Source organism: Equus quagga, chromosome 13 (assembly GCF_021613505.1).
Source record: "Equus quagga isolate Etosha38 chromosome 13, UCLA_HA_Equagga_1.0, whole genome shotgun sequence".
Taxonomy (NCBI): Eukaryota; Metazoa; Chordata; class Mammalia; order Perissodactyla; family Equidae; genus Equus; species Equus quagga.
Genome location: NC_060279.1, coordinates 78095417 through 78112342, shown reverse-complemented (window position 1 = coordinate 78112342; position 16926 = coordinate 78095417). Strand labels below are relative to the sequence as shown.

At 47.7% G+C, this 16926-nt stretch overlaps 1 protein-coding gene across 2 annotated transcripts in view; it reads left to right on the top strand.

Moving 5' to 3' along the window:
* ZCCHC14 (zinc finger CCHC-type containing 14) overlaps positions 1-16926 on the top strand; it is a 67839-nt gene that overhangs the window by 42827 nt on the left and 8086 nt on the right. For both annotated transcript variants that reach the window (XM_046683174.1, XM_046683173.1), the window contains 8 exons: positions 8399-8470; positions 11300-11409; positions 12220-12314; positions 12397-12451; positions 13445-13724; positions 15237-15328; positions 15676-15803; positions 16779-16919. In XM_046683174.1, coding sequence (XP_046539130.1) covers positions 8399-8470; positions 11300-11409; positions 12220-12314; positions 12397-12451; positions 13445-13724; positions 15237-15328; positions 15676-15803; positions 16779-16919 — 973 coding nt within the window. The remainder of the gene's footprint in view (positions 1-8398; positions 8471-11299; positions 11410-12219; positions 12315-12396; positions 12452-13444; positions 13725-15236; positions 15329-15675; positions 15804-16778; positions 16920-16926) is intronic.

Genomic DNA, 16926 nt, shown 5'->3' with positions numbered 1-16926 from the left:
AAAAAACAGTCGTATTTCTATACACTAATAACGAGCTAGCAGAAGAGAAGTTAAGGAAATGATCCCATTTACAATCACAACAAAAAGAATAAAATATCTAGGAATAAATTTAACCAAGGAGGTGAAAGACCTATGCACTGAAAACCATAAGACATTATTGAAAGAAATTGAAGACGATGTAAAGAACCAGGAAGATATTGCATGCATATGTCTTGGAAGAATAAACATAGTTAAAATGTCCCTACTACCTAAAGCAATCTACAGATTCAATGCAATCTCAATCAGAATCCCAATGACATTCTTCGCAGAAATAGAACAAAACCCCAAAATTTACATGGAACAACAAAAGACCCCAAATAGCTAAAGCAATCCTGAGAAGAAAGAACGAAGCTGGAGGCATCAGAATTCTTAACCTCAGGGGCCAGCCCTGTGGCTGAGTGGTTAAGTTTGCGTGCTCCACTTTGGCAGCCCAGAGTTTTGCCAGTTTGGATCCTGGGTGCGGACCTATTCATTAGGTGATGAACAGGGTGATGACCTGTTCATCAGGCCGTGCTGAGGTGGCTTCCCACATAGCACAGCTAGAAAGACCTGCAAGCAGAATATACAACTATGTACCGCAGGGCTTTGGGGAGAAGAAGAGAAAAAAAAAGATTGGCAACAGATGTTAGCTCAGGTGCCAATTAAAAAAAAAAAGAATTCCTAACTTCAAGCTGTGTTACAAAGCTATAGTAATCAAAACAGCATGGTACTGGCACAAAAACACACACACAGATCAATGGAACAGAACTGAGAGCTCTGAAATAAAACCACACAACTGTGGACAGCTAATCTTCAATAAGGAGCCAAGAAAACACAATGGAGAAAGGAAAGTCTCTTCAATAAATGTTGTTGGGAAAATTGGACAGCCATATGCAAAAGAATGAAATTAAACCATTATCTTACACCATACACAAAAATTAGCTCAAAATGGATCGAAGACTTGAAAGTAAGACATGAAACCATAAAACTCCTAGAAGAAAATATGGGCAGTACACTCTTTGACATCAGTCTTAGAAGGATCTTTTCAAATACCACATCTACTTAGGCAAGGGAAACAAAAAAAAATAAACAGGACTTCAGCAGACTAAGGAGCTCCTGCAAGGCAAAGGAGACCAGGAACAAAATAGACAACCCACCAACTGGGAAAAAGTATTTTCAAATCATATACCCAACAAGGGGTTAATCTCCAAAATATATAAAGAATTCATACAACTCAACAACAGAAAACAAACAGCCTGATGAGAAAAGGGGCAGAGGAGGGCCAGCCTGGCGGCACAGTGGTTAGCTTCTCGAGCTCGGCTCCGGCAGCACATGGTCTGCAGGTCCAGACCCTGCTGCAGACCTCCACACCGCTCACCAGGCCATGCTGTGGCAGCGCCCCACCCACACGATACAGATGTTAGCTCAGGGACGATCTTCCTCACACACGGAAAAGAAAAAGAAAAACAAATGGGCAGAGGGTACGAACAGACATTTGATATACAGATGGCCAACAGGCACATGAGAAGATGTTCAACATCACTAATTATTAGGGAATTGGAAATCAAAACTATAATGAGATATCACCTCACACCCATCACAGTGGCTATAATTAACAAGAGAAGAAATAACACGTATGTTGAACAGGATGTAGAGAAAAGGGAACCCTCATCCACTGCTGGTGGGAATGCAAACTGGTGCAGCCACTGTGGAAAACAGTATGGAGATTTCTCAAAAAGTTAAAAATAGAAATACATATGACCCTTATGCAAAGAACATGAAATCAACAATTCAAAGAAACTTATGCACCCCTATGTTCACTGCAGCATTATTCACAATAGCCAAGACTTGGAAGCAACCCAAGTGCCCATGCACTGGTGAATGGATAAAGAAGATGTGGTGTATATATGTATACACACACAATGGAATACTACTCAGCTATAGAAAAGACAAAATCGTCCTATTTACAACAACGTGGATGGACCTTGAAGGTATTATATTAAGTGAAATAAGCCAGACAGAGAAAGACAAAGAATATATGACTTCTCTCATATGTGGAAGATAAACAAGCACATGGATAACAAAAACAGATTAGTAGCTACCAGAGGGGAAGGGGGTTGAGGGGTTCGGCGAAAGGGGTAAAGGAGCACATATGTGTGGTGACAGATAAAAACTAGACTGTTGGTGGTGAGCGCCATGCAGTCTATACAGAAACTGAAATATAAAAAGGTACACCTGAAATTTCACAGTTATAAACCCATACGACCTCAATAAAACTAAAAAAAAAAAAAGATAAGACAGGCCACATACTAGGAGGAAATATTTGTAAATTACATATTTGATAAAGGATTTGTATTCAGAATATATAAAGAACTCTCAGAACTCAATAATAAGAAAATACCCCAATAAAAAATGAGCCAAAGATTTGAACAGACACTTCACCAGGGAAGAGTATGGATGGCGAAAGCGCATGTGAACAGATGTTCAGCATCGTTAATCATTAGGAAAATACCAGTTAAGATCACAGTGACATAATACTGCATGCCTCTTAGAACGGCTGAAATTAAAGACTGGCCATGCCAGCTGTTGGCAGGGATGTGGCCAAACTGGGCCTCTCCTGCGCTGCTGCGTGGGGCTGGGGCTGTAAAATGGTACAGCTGCCTTGGAAAGCAGGTTGGCGGTTTTTTTAAAAAATTAAACATGTCTCTAAAATACACCCCATCAGTTCTGCTCCTAGGTATTTACCCCAAGGAGACGAAAGCACACTCTCCTACAGAGATCTGTGCGTGAACGTCCCTCCCAGCCGTGTTTGTAACAGCCCGGGTCTCCGTCCGCGGGAGAGTGGTGTCACATTTGTGCAGTGCACACACTCAGAGGACTCAGCAGTGTAGAGGAAACACACATAACCATGCTGTGTGAGAAACCAGCGCCCCTCCCCCGGCCAAAAAAGAGTGTCCTGTATGAGTCCACTTCCGTGAAATTGTAGAAAATGCACACTCATCTGCGGTGACAGAAAGCAGATCAATGGCTCCCTGGGGAGGGGGCCAGGAGGAAACTTTTGGGGGTGATGGATGTGTTGATTATATTGACTGACGTGGTGGTTTCGTGGGTGTGTATATGTGGCAAAACTTACCAAATTGACCCTTTAAATATGTGCAGCTCATTGTCAGTTGAAACTCAATAAAACTTCTTTTTTTAATTACCTGAGGATTAAACCTTTCCTGCTGTCCACAGGCTCCTAACTGATGCAGGTTAAATCAGTTGTCCTTTAGTAAGTTGTCCTTTGTACCTGGCATAAGTAGCCGTTACACTATGAGCGGAACAGTGAAGCCTTTCTTAGGAGCCTCCGCCGCACCTGGCTAAGGGGCGACGTCTGCCGGCACAGGACCAGGAGACTTCAAGGAGCCTTTTCTTTCTGAAAGCCTTCACTTCTTCAGGGAGAAAGCATGACTCCGCCCCACCAGCTTTCTCAGCCTTGTGCATCTCTAGTTTGAATTTTTATGTATCATTGTTTTCCAGGATACAAATGAAAGGTTACTCTTTTATAGGAAGACATAAGTAACCGGAGTAAGATGACGTCAGAATATACAAGTGTCCTGCGAATAGGAGTTGAGTCTGCTGTTCTTTTCTGTGGAGTTGGTTTTGTTTTTGCTGAAGTTGTGATTGCTAGTTACTAGTTATTAAGGAGATCAAATCAGTATACAGGAAGTAAGTGACAGAATCTTTTTTTTTTTTTTTTTTTAGGAAGATTAGCCCTGAGCTAACTAAGGCCAATCCTCCTGTTTTGGCTGAAGAAGACTGGCCCTGAACCAACATCCATGCCCATCTTCCTCTACTTTATATGTGGGACGCCTACCACAGCATGGCTTGCCAAGCGGTGCCATGTCCACACCCAGGATCCGAACCGGCGAACCCCGGGCCGCCGAGAAGCAGAATGTGTGAACTTAACTGCTGCCCCGCTGGGCTGGCCCCAGAATCTTTTTAAGTATAAAAGTAGTGTGTAACTTTGTACATGTGAGGTGTCCAGACTTCACCAGCTTTTCCAGATTTGCTGTTGAGAAACTGGAATAACAAAGTATTACTTGCTAATTAAAGTTAAATTATTAATAACTTACTTATTGTACATCAAGGACATGAAGGACAGGGAGGACAGAAACATCAAAAGGTAACCCAAGCCCTTGAAACACCTGTTAGACTGTAGAGTTTTATTGACTTAAAAATAATTTTAGAATAATACTAATAAAAAAGCCTTCTTGGGGCCCGCCTGGTGGCACAGTGGCTAAGTTCGCACACTCTGCTTCAGCCGCCCAGGGTTCACAGGTTCGGATCCCAGGCACAGACCTAGCACCACTTGTGAAGGCACGCTGTGGTGGAGAGGAAGATGAGCACAGATGTTAGCTCGGGGCCAATCTTCCTCACACGTGAAAAAGCATTCTTTTTAAGTCACTCTGCCTTAAGAACCCAGACATTCCATTTATTTTAATGATATGTCTTTTCTTTAAAAGTTTATTTTTTCATCTCCAAACAGTCTTAACTGCTTGATATTTTATCGCTATTAGCAAAGGATGAGTCTTTTCTGCTATTTTGATTTGGTTTTGTTTTCATCAGCTCTCTGTGTGCAGCGCTGGAAGGGATAATGTATAATTCTGCACGCTGGCCAAGAGGAGCAGGGCGCCCATCCTTCCATGTGCCCCTTGGGGGCTGTGTGCCCGTGAGCGTGGCCTGTGGGGCTGCGGCACTGGGACCACATGGAATATGCTCACTGCTTCTCCTTCCCATGGTTTCGTTCTCCCTGGAGTTGATCATCTCTTTTTGTTTGTTTGCTTTTTGCTTCGGGACAAGTACTTAGAGAACGCCTTCCCCCTCAAGTTTTCCCTGGGTGTCTAACACTCCCCTCGTTGAGTTCAGATCCGTCCGGCGTCCCATCCCTTTCATCTTTGGAGCTGTGGCTCTCCTCCAACCTGGACTCGGTGGTCTTCAGCCCAGTACCCAGGTCTCACCGTGGGGTCCCCTTTCATCCTCACCTGGGGGTTTCCTCCTCCCTCCTGGCTGTGATCCCCTGTTCTCAAGTGGTGTCATCTTTTGTCTTGGTTTAGTCCTGGTTTTTAGTGATTGCTCTAGTAGCTTCTTAGAAAGGGTACTTGGGAGGGACAATTTTTGAGCCTTTCCATGTCTTGAACTGTCTTTAGCTGTCTCCCCTGACGTGTGACTGAGCCTCCAACCCTAGATTAGGCGTCGTTGTTCCTTAGGGATTTGAAAGCACTGCTGTGCACGGTCTTGCAGTGTTGCTTTTGAGAGGCATGGATCTGTTTTGATTCTGATCCTGTGCTGTTACCGGTTTTATGATCTGTAGAAGTTTGTAGGATATTCTCTTAGTGCCCCAAATGTTTGCACATTCTCAGAGACATGCTTGGGTGTGGGCCTGTTTTCAGCCATCGTGCTGAGACGCAGTTTACCCTTTGAGTCTGAAGAGAAGACTCAGATCCATTAATTTGGGGACCTTTCCTTGAATCATCCTTTTGATTTTCTCTGCTCTGTTTTTCTCTGTTTTCTTGTTTTGGAACTCTGCTGTCTGCATGTTGGACCTCAAGACTGGTCCTTTGTTTTATTTTCTTCGTCTGTTTTTTTGATCTGCTTTATGGAAGATTACCTCATCTTCCATCTCTTCAGTGGGTTTTTCCCTTCTGCTGTCCTATTTTTAATTTCAAAGAACTCTTGTTCACTGACAATTCTTTTTTCGTAGCATCCTCTTCTTGGCCCTGCTTTCCTCTGTTAGTTCACTGGGAATATTAGTGATAGTTTTTCAGTTGTTAAAACAGTTTTCTTCTTCATGCATGGTCTGTGCTTTGTTCTCTTTGACTCCTTTGTCTTCAGCGCTCCTCAGAGGTCCAGTGAGAGATCTGGCAGCCCTGGCTGCCTGCTCCCTGGGGGCTGTGGCAGGAGCAGTGAGCAGGGGCCTCTGGCTGGGCTGATCCTGTGCAGAGTGAAGAAAAGGCTGCTCCACATGCTCCAGAGGATGATGCTGTGTGGACAGACCAAGTGTTGAGAACTGAGTTGAAAAGCGAGTCAGAGGGATTAGACTCTGAGTGTGAAGAAATCCTAAGTATATATCTGTTTTGTTATGTTTTGCTTTTCGTGTTTGCTTAAGATATGTTAAAATCTGTCTCCATAAGGCTAAGTAGCTCTTGAGTAAGTATAAGTGATAGGAAATACTCTGCGTAGTTTGATTGGCAACGTTTTTTCTTGGTGGTATGTAAAATAACAGGATAGCTTACCAAATTGATGCTGTCTTAGATTTGACAGGATCCGTGTCTCTCTAGCATGTGGCATGATGTGGGCTGTTCTCTGGTGTCCACGCCCCTCCTGGGGCCTGTCCCCTCCTCTGGTGCAGGGGCCAGGTGGGCAGGCAAGACGGAGCGTGAGCGTGAGACAGACCCACGTCACGTGCAGAGCCTGGGGCGGCTGTGTGGCCTGTCAGCCAGCCTTCTGTCGGCGCAGGTTGAACTGATGTCTCCCTCTGGAAGCGAGAGAGAATTGTATTGGGAGCAGACGGCCTGGAGGAGTGGCGCCTGTTTACAGGATGTGCTCGCTGGGGAAGCAGACTGTCCCCTTCAGCATAAGGTGGTCTAACTATGCTGCACCACCGCCTGGGCCTTGGGTTTCATCTCAGTCGGGTTAGGATGCACGCACGCGACGTGCATGTGGAAGCACAGAGAGAAAGGATTCAGACGAGAGGCAGGTTTTTATCATGGTGTAGGAATTGGAAAACAGAAATTTCCCATGCATGTTTACTTTGAAAGATGCAAGATGTCAACAGTGCTTTGGGTCAAGCATGCAATGACTGGGAAGTTTCCACCTTGAATCCTAGGTGTTACTCCTGTTTTATGTGGGTAGCAGCTTGCTCCTCCTGAAACTTCTTTTCAGCGTTGTTAAAAGATTTGATTACTTCAAACAGAAAGACAGTTTTGGTATTTTCATTTTGTGTTGGTAGATTTTGGATGGCCAGGCACGTTCATTCAGAGAGTGCCAATGCTTGACTTGTCAGTGCTTTCTGGTAGGCGGTGGGAATTCAGAAAGCAGAGGGGTCCTTTTCCTCGTAAGCTTGTATTTATGGGTCTGTGGTGAAACCAACACCTCACTAATTGTTATGTGCTGTGATGACTCCTGAAACAGAAGGGACTTGTGTGAATTTCGACAGAGACGGCCAGCCCTTCCAGGCCCAGTGGGCCATTTCCCAGAAGATAGGGTGGGTGGGGAGCAGGAGTTTTGATATTTCCAAGCTCTATTTGCTCAAAATTGGTATAAATGCAATGCTTTCTTTTTGGTAATAAAATACGTTGGGTCGTTTTATTCTCTGACTGGAAACCCTCCAGCCATGTCTTCTGGGTTTTAGGGGGAGTGCCTGTTTGGTGATTTAACCCTTCTTGCTCTGGCCCCTGCCTCCCCCTCCTCTCAAACTGTCCCCTCTGCCCGTGTCCCTCCTTTAGCGGACCGTTCACCCGCCTTCCCGATTCTGCTCTGGCTTGTCTCAGTGCAGAAGAGCCGTCTGATATGCATGAGCGTGTCCCTTCCTCCCCTCATGTTCGCCTGGCACCTTAGACAGCAAACGTTGTGAGGAAGAACGGTGCCCCCAGAGAGCAGACGGTCTGTCCCAGGACACTGACAGGGTGGAAGGAATGAAATAAAACTATCCACTTTCGTGCATGCAGGCAGGGAAGAACAGGTGTGTGGTCAGGTCTTCGCCTGCAGGCCTCGTAGAACTTCTCCAGAAGCCCTTTCCTGTGTTGTCCCCGGCTTCTTCCTGCTTGCTCCCATAAAGACTTTCTCTGCTGTTCTGGTGCTGATGGCCCTGGCCCTGTGGCAGGGGCCTCCTCCTGTGCCACCCCCAGTTCTGTCAGCTTCCTGAGGCCAGGGACCTTGTCTCATTTTGACAGTGTATTCACAGCACCCAGCACATAAGGAGCACTTCCTGTTTGGGTGAAGGGGCTGACTTCTCGTAACTTCTAGATTCTGCCTCCACAGTCACGTGGATGACCCCCAAGGAGGAGGTCCACTCGAGGAGGGTGTACACTGCCAGACACAAGCAGTCATAATTGTCAGTGGCTTTCTAGAACTTTGAGGAGCAAGCCTTAGACTCCATGCTGGAGTAATTTAGTGATATTGGAGTAATTGCACAAATCAGAAAGTTAAGCTTTAATAGACTTGAGTTATGTGAATGTTCTTTCTCTAACAGGTCAAGGGATGTGTAAATGCTCCATTCACAAGGTGCACAGTACACTAGGGCTCGTTGTTCCAGCGAAGAACACCTGGACAAGTGTGTTGTGAATTAAGTATGTGGTGCTGTCTGTTTTTAAGGTTTGTTTGTTTATTTGTTTTTAAGGTCTTGTGGTCTGATTCTTCAATAACATCAGTAACCAAATCTTCCTCTGAAGTGACTGAATTTATTTCAAAGGTAAGGTGATTAAGGGCTCTTACAAAAATCAAAAGGACCTCCTTCCCCAGTGGTTGGTGACACTGCAGAGTGACTTCAGTGGCTCGCTACCTTCAGTTGGCAGAGTGAGCGCGGTGCCAGGAACTCGTGCCTTTCTGCAGCGAGCCCCAAGGGCTGCTCCTCGCGGGGCGTGTGGCCACAAACACACGGTCCTCCACGCCACGGTCTGTGCTGCTTCCGGTTGTTGAGAAGGAGATGAGGCAGAAAGATCCAGCTGCCCAGATGGCTGAGGGCATTTGGTTTGGTTTGGTTCCAGAGGCTGAGGGAGAGGGGCACACAGGAGGCGCAGTGGGCGGAAACTTCACCAGTTCCACCTTTATCTGTTTTACGTATTGGATTTTCTGGTTCATTCTTAAATTGATTCAACAAATATCATTTGAACGAAAGGTTGCACTAAGTAAATACCTCTTACCTACATATTCCCCTGTCCATCCATACATATGTACATGCCAGCATGTTTAATCCATGCTTAAGTCCACTGGCCTGGGCCACGGCAGTGACCCACTGTCCGAGCAAAGCGCTGCCTCCTGATCGTCCCCTCTGTTTATGGAACAGCATGTCTGAAGTGTCTCCCTTTTTCATTATAAAATCGAGGACGTGATCCTGTAGGAAGAACTCCGGGTGACGGTCCTGTTCCGAGGCTTGGGCAGGAGTTTGATTGTGTCTGTCCTTGGCCCCTCAGGCGTTGAAGAGCACCACTGTGCCATGCTGTGTGGGGTGCACAGCATCCCCTGCAACACTCACAGTCAATTCCCTCTCCTTTGTGCCTGGCCTCGCGTTTTATAAGGAAGCAGTTTCTCTGGACTCCTCTGTTGCTGGCGGGAACTCTGACCTTGCATTGGTCTTTTCTCTGCGTGTTTACAGTGGCTGATACTAACCCGGCTTTGGGTTCTCTGACCTTCCAGGATTTCTGGTTTGCTGTCTTTCATTAATTTTGGAAAATTCTTGTCCATTTTCTCTTCAAATACTTCTTCTGCCCCAACTGACTCTCTCTCCTCCTGGGGCGTCAGGTATGTGTCCTTGGACCTGTGGCATTGTCCACAGCTCTTGGATGCTCATTTTGTTTTCTTGCTCCTTCACTCTGCGTTTCAGTTTGGATAATTTCTGTTTTCACGTTTCCTGATGTTTCTCCTCAGCTCTGCTTGGGCTGCTGATGAGCCTGTTGAATTTGCTGAATTCTTCTCTGGTACCATGGTTTTTTGTTTTTCTTAGCTTTTCCATTTAACATGTCTTTTAATAAAATTTCCATCTCTCTTCTGGAATTTCCCATTTGTTTATGCATGTTGTCCCCCCCCCCTTTTTTTAACCAAGTCCTTTAGTATGTTAGTCTGGGTTATTTTAAAGTCCTTTTCTGAGAGTTCCAACATCTGAGTTATTTCTGAGTCTGGTTCTGATGATTATCTTCACAACAGTTTTTTATTCCCTCTACTTTTTTTGTATGTCTTAAAATTTTGATTGAATATTAGACATCATGTTTAGGAAATAGAGAGACTGAGGGAACAGGATGTGTGCCTGGAACTGGGCATGCTGCTCCTCCTGTCGGACCACAAGGGGGTCCTTGAGTTGATGTGGTCAGGAGTTGCGCAGGGTTTGGGTTTGCTGTTGCCGGGGTTACCTTCGCACAGGCTTCAGATGCCTCCCGTGGAGGGCTGCTGGGAGCTAGAGCCTCAAGTGGGGCCTGGAGTGTCAGAAGGTTCTTCTCAGTGGTCTTGCTTCACTCGCAGCTTTCAGCAGTCCTTGTGTGCCTCTGGCATGGAGGGGTCTCCCTACTCTGTTGACCCCTCACCCCCCGGGGTAGACTGCTGTTCTTTGTTGCCTGGGGATGGACTGGTGGGGGGGTGGGGGGGGGGGGTCCTCTGCCCTCCTGGTCCAGCCTCAGTCTCAGGCACAGGGCCTTTGGGAGGGGCTTTCTCAGCATCCCTGCCCCTCCCTTCCCCAGCAGCAGGATCCTCAGCCCAGAATGGCTTCTTGCCCCTTCTCCAGGGCCAGAGGGGTTTTGCTTTTGCCTCCCCTAGAAGCAGGGCAGCTTTGTCTGTGGCCTGCTACCAGGAGGACTTCCTACCCCGCCCAGAGGCTGGAAAGTATTGCTTCTGCCTCATCCCAGACACTTGCAGTCTGTGCTTGGGCTCTGGGAGCAGGAGCAATCTTGTCCCTTTCCCAGCAGCTTAAAGGGTTCGTTGCCTTGGATTGAGAGAAGGCTCCAGGGAAAGGCACAGGGTGTCCTGCCTGCCCCTAAGGGCAGTGACCCACATCTGTGCCGCCTGTAGAGGCTCTCTCCAGTCTCCTGCCTGTGGAAGAGAGCTGGAGAATGAGGCACACTCCCTTTGAGTCTGGGGCTCCTGGGTGACTGATGTCTGGCCCACACCCAGCGTGTGGGGGTGTTGTCCGTCTTAGCCCATCTCTTCTACCTGCTTGTATGGCGGCCACCTGTTCCTCGCACTCTGCCACAGCTGAGACAGTTCATGTGTCCTGTCTCTCCTCAGAGGGGCAGGTCCCTCTTGAAATTCAGTTCATATGGTGGCCTTGCAACTCAGCTCTCTGCTGGACTCAAGAAAAGGTACAATTGTGTGGATTATCAAGCCTTTTCTTGATGTTATGGTGGGGGCACGATATTCTTTTGTGACTTTCTACATCCTGAGTGGATGCAGAACCCCATGTAGCTAAGAGGACGGTATATTGTATCAGACCAGCAGATGTCACCATCTAGTGCCTGCCTAGCATTTTCTTAAATGGTGAATGGTTATGTAGAGTGAATTTGACATGCTCCCGGTGCCTCTTCTTCTCTTTTAGTTATCTCAGCTGTACCCAGAAGAAAATTTGGAGAAATTCATTCCTTGCTTAGCTGGCCCAGATTCGTTTTACGTAGAGCGAAACCACATGGATCTGGAAGCGGACCTGAGGTAATGTTCTTTACCCCCGCAAGGGCCTGGGAGCAGCCCCACTGGTGGCCCTGCAGTGACTGGTGGCCGTCTGCAGTGTGGGCAGGGCCGGGCGGGGCCGGACGTGAGCTGCCTGGTCATCCAAGGAGCTCTTGAGTTCCCACGCTGCTCTGGATGGTTCGGGCCTCTACTTTGCTTCTAGGGCTTCTCCTCCTGACGAAGGGTCTGGTGAATCTTAATAACCTAGGTTTGATTTTGAGAATCTGAGTAAAGGAATTTCAAAGCATATGCCACCGTTTTTGGCAGTCTTATGAAATAAAATCTGATTACTGTTTCTGTCATGTAGTTGGAAGCTGAGCCTGTTCCAGGATGAAACTAGGGCCTAAGGGCAAGTCTCCTCTGCCACTGTCTCTGCGCCCTTGGCCGTGTCCTGTCACACTGGTCTGTAGGGGCAGGAGGCGGGCCTGCTGCCTGGGCTCTGGGACTGCGAGCGGACGGCCGTCTTGGCACCTGAGACCTCGTTGCAGCACAGTGGCTGCCAGTCCTGGGTGATTGTGAGGGTGCTGACTGCATTCACATTGCAGCTCACTGCCTGTATGATGGGCCCGGAAAGTCTTGATTCATATGGTGTCAACAAGGGGAAGGGACATGGGGACACTGGATCATAACAAGAATTAGATGGGTCAGAGCAGAAAGAACACAGCTGAAGGTCCTTCCGTTTACTTTTCCTCTAATATCTATTTCTCTTAATTGAAAATTAAAATTTCTCTACCAATTAGTGTTTGGTAATACCATTTTGATGCTGATAAAACCACTTTGTTTAATTTTTAGGTATTTGGCTTCATTACCTTCTCACGTATTAAAAAATGACCATGTTAAGAAATTTTTCAGCACTTCATCTCCCACCCAACAGCTTCAAAGTCCAAGTGAGTTTGTAAAATGTGATTAAGTAAGAATCAAAACATTTTTTTTGTCTGTAAATTTTATGATATTTATTGTAACTTACAGGTCCTGGCAACCCTGCCCTTTCTAAAGTTGGTACCGTCATGGGAGTGTCTGGAAGGTGAGACATTACCCTGTGAGCAGCGCATTTCAAATCGGCATGTACACAGGCTCCTCTTGATTGTGTAAATAATTGTTTCTAGAGATAAGTCATTCTCGATCTCAGTCTGGAGAGGAATTAGAGATAATCCAATTTATGGTGTCTCCAAAAAAGAAAAGTGGTTCTCTGAGCCACTGGAATTGAAATTCCCAATTAAATCTCCTTATTGCAAATGCCAGTTTCTGGGCCTCGCACATTCCAGGGCACTGGAATTTCTGAGAATCTTTCTTTTTACAAGCTCCCACCACAAGGGGCCAGAGTTGCTGCTCTTGAGGTCCTCTGTCACCGTGAGGACCTGCAGAGATTGCATGGTGGTGCTCAGGTGGCAAACAGGCCGCCTGTCTGGACTGACAGCAGACATGAAAAGGGCTGACCTCACAGAGTGTAGACACCCACACAGGTCAGATGATGAGGTCTTCGAAAGTGTGGGCTTTCTTCTGCAGCCTCTGGCGCGTCAGCACGGAGTAGACGCATGTGGTGTTGCAGTTTAGGAGGAGGGGCAAGGACAGAGGTGGAATGCTTTTTGCTCCTTCCAGCCTTCAGGGATTTACTTTTCAAAAAAGAGTAATTTGAGTATTACAGACTCGGGAGTCAGTTTTAATTTATGATTAGCAGTATCATCCTGTGATAGAAGTAACAAGGAAAGTAGGCAGCTCAGCCACAGTTCTGGTGGCGATACACACATGTACACACACATATGTGTACACACATATATATGTGCACACAGATAGATACGCACACTCTCCAGCACCAAGAGATCCAGGCACATCCGTGCACACGTGGACGTGTGCACATTAACTTCGGGGGGGCAGTGGCAGAAGAGGCTCTGATCGGCAGTGGGCGTGGCCTTGGCCGCAGTGCAGGGGTAGAGGCCAGCCCTGGCAGAGCTGCAGCAGTGGTCTTCTGCAGAGGCTGTGGTCTTTTGAAAACCCCGTCTGCTGTCTGTCCCCACAGGCCTGTGTGCGGAGTGGCTGGCATCCCGTCCTCTCAGAGCAGCGCCCAGCATCACATGCAGCACGCGGCCAGCGCGGCCGCCTTGCCCCACTGCTCCCACACTGGGGGCACAGGCTCGGCGCTGGCCTACCGGACCCAGATGGACACCTCGCCTGCCATCTTAATGCCTTCCAGTCTGCAGACCCCTCAGACCCAGGAGCAGAATGGAATTTTAGATTGGCTTAGGAAGCTGCGTTTGCACAAGTACTACCCTGTCTTTAAACAGCTCACCATGGAGAAGGTATGTTGCTTCCTGAGCTGGTGTAAAGAATTGGCTTGTTTTCTGAGGAACCTGTCTCCTAACCTCGCTCCTAGAGGAACGGAGCTGGGTTTCTGAACTAGATGTGACGTGGGAGCCCCAGTGCCTGGGATTGAAGGCCTCCTGCGGCATGCCCTGAGCCCTGCACGAATGCTGGAGGCGGGCAGTGGCATTGACGTGGAAGGCTTCCTGCAGCTGCAGGAGAACTGGGACAGGATTGCGTGTAAACAGCTTTTTTAGATAGCGTGGGGTCTCTGCAAATTAGATCCTCTCTGCAGCGTGAAGGACATTATGTCTCCAGCAGCCCTGCACTAGGTAGTGACAGTGGCCTCTGGTGCCCAGGCCCCTGTTTCTTAAATGTCCGTCAGTGCAGCCTGTGCGCCTCCTGGCACTCAGTTCAGGAAGGCTGGCTTTACAAGCGGCCTAAATACTTTGGTCCAGGTAGGCGGCTCTCTGACGATCTGGCTTGATGCAAGGTCATATGGCTAAAGGAATAGATGAATTTGATGTCATTTGAGCAGTTCTACCTAGAAATTATTTTTTATAATAGACAGTTTTGATGAGGAGCGTTTCTTCCTTGTTAAAAAAGTTCTGAAATGTCTTAAGTCTCCGTGTCACTGATAAAACTAAATTAGACCTTAGAACTCTGAGCTCCCCCTGCTGGATAAAATGACTTGATGATGTTTATCTGTGTAAAAATTTCATTTATCCGAAAATCTGCAAATGAACCTAGAAATCAAGCTTTTACTACATAATAAAAAACAAATTTTAAGTATATTTGTAATACTCTCAGTTTAGGATTCATAAATCTTAAAAACAACAGATTTGACTAACCTTGGTCATGATCGGTTTGGAAGGTTTTACTCTCCCGTCTGAGGTGAAATGGCTGAGGTCAGCAGTCACGTGTGGACCGTCGTAAGAACCAGGCTGTGGTTTGCCGGCTAATGTGAGGCGGGCTAGGGTGCGGGTAGCCTTTCAGCTCGGACGGCGTCTGCTTTCCTGGATCACTTGCTACCTGACAGAGCTGCTGTTGCCCCTAGAGAGATGGAGCTATTAAGAAAAGAAAGTCGGTAGAGGACTGTCGTGGTGTCTACGGGAGGAAAAATGGCTTGATGGGAGGGGGCCCGGGGGACACTCCCACACATCGCCTCTCTGTAGCAGTGGAAACTGGGAGACATTTTCTTGAGTCACCTGCACGAGTGGCATGGACCTTCCAGGTGGCCCGTCTTCAAGCTGTAACTGAGGCACCAGGGCCGAAGGCTCAGGCCCACACACAGCCTGGGACCCTCAGATGCAAAATGAACGTCTCGCATTTTGAACTATGGACGCGAAATCATTTAGCAAGTAAATGTTTTAGTGTTCTCAAGGCTTTTATTATCTAGTTATCTGTTGACATATCCTAGGGGTGGAATGTTTATTAAATTAAACTCCAGGTTTGTTTTCAGAATTCTAATTAATTCTCGACAACTTTGTAATTTGTTTCTCCTATGGAAGTTTCTGAGCCTTACTGAAGAAGACCTAAATAAATTTGAATCCCTCACCATGGGAGCAAAGAAAAAGCTGAAGACTCAACTGGAGCTGGAGAAGTAAGTGTGAAATAGCTGTGAAACGTGTGTCGTTATAGTTTCTAACATGCTGGACACATGCTAGGACTTGGAGTTTTGTTAAATCTCAGTGATTGGGTTACTTCTGGTTGCTTGCCAAACCTTAATTAATGCTTTTAAAATTCTACACAAGTGGCTTTGGTTGCTAGGAAGGGCCCTTTATAGTGCATCTGACAAGTCGGGGGTTCTTTTCCACCCTGGAGGGTATTTTGATGGGAATCGCCCTCGGGTGGAATCCGTGCGCTTAAGCAGGGTTCCGTCAGCCATTACAAGGCTCTTCAGCAGAAGAACGGACCGCTTACTTGTTCGCCTGCTTTCTTACTGCACAGGGAGAAGTCAGAGAAACGGTGCCTGAACCCCTCAGCCCCAGCCCCGGTCACCAGCAGTGGAGTGGCCCGCGTCCCCCCCACCAGCCACGTGGGGCCCGTGCAGGCTGTGAGAGGCAGCCACGCTGCAGGTGGGTGAGGGCTGGCTCCGTCTTGAGGAGTAGCTCATGGCGGTAATTAGACCGCAGATCACGCCCTTTTGCCATTTACATTCTTCAGTATTTACAGTTACTTCTCCTTATTTTAGCTTTTATTATCTCTGCCATAGGAAAATGGCAGGGACATCTGGGTTAGAAGCGGGAGACTGCTGACTCACCTGAAGTAGTTTGGGCAAAAGAATTAGATCTAGAAACTACTTTGGGGAAAGAGTAAGGAGTCCACAAAACAGATGAGCATCTCTCTCTTCCCCAAGATCAGGGCAGAGAGGTCGTGGTCAGGTCGTGGCGCGGCAGGTCCACCTTGACTTCTCCGTCATGCTGACTGCCAGCCCTCCTGCTCTCGGGGCCCTGAAGTCTCCGTGATCTGATTGTTCAGCTCCCATCCTCTCCCTCTCCCTGCCTTCCCCCTCTGCTCAGAGAAAGGCTGAGGACACCTGGAACAGCTCCTCTGTTGTTTTCTTTATACAGCAGAAGTATCATGAGTCACAGGAAACCAGGGAAAGAATAATGCCAGTGTGGCTATTAAGTGGTTATTTGATTAAAAAGGTCGTCTGCCCCTCGGCCTCGTAAAACGGGGCGCCTCGGTGTTTGGGGGTGATTACTTGTGTAGCGCTGCGGTGGTTCGGGAGCGCCTTTCTCCTCTCCTCCGGTGTTTGAGTTAGAGAGGCCTCAGAGCGTCTGGCTGAGCATTGCGGGGGCGTCTGCTACATCACTAGCTGTGGAACCTTGGGCATTTTAGAGCTGCTTAGAATCTCCGAGCCCTGACTGAATGTGGAAATAATAGTGCCTGCCTCCTTGGGCTTGATGTAAAGAAACCGGTGCGGTAGATGTGCACGAAGCTAGGTGAGGGGGACGCAGGAGACACTAGCTGGCACGACTCCTGTCGGCACCCTGCGGTGCGTCGGCTTGGGCGCCACCTTCAGACTGTCATCTGTCCCTTCTCTGCAGCGCTGCGGGTGGAAGTGGAGCAGCCCTCTCACCAGCCGGCCCGGGAAGGCAGCTCCTCGGAGTGCTCCAGCTCCTCCCCAAGCCCGATGGGGGTGCAGGCCCGGGAGGAGAGCTCGGACAGCGCTGAGGAGAACGACAGACGTAAGGA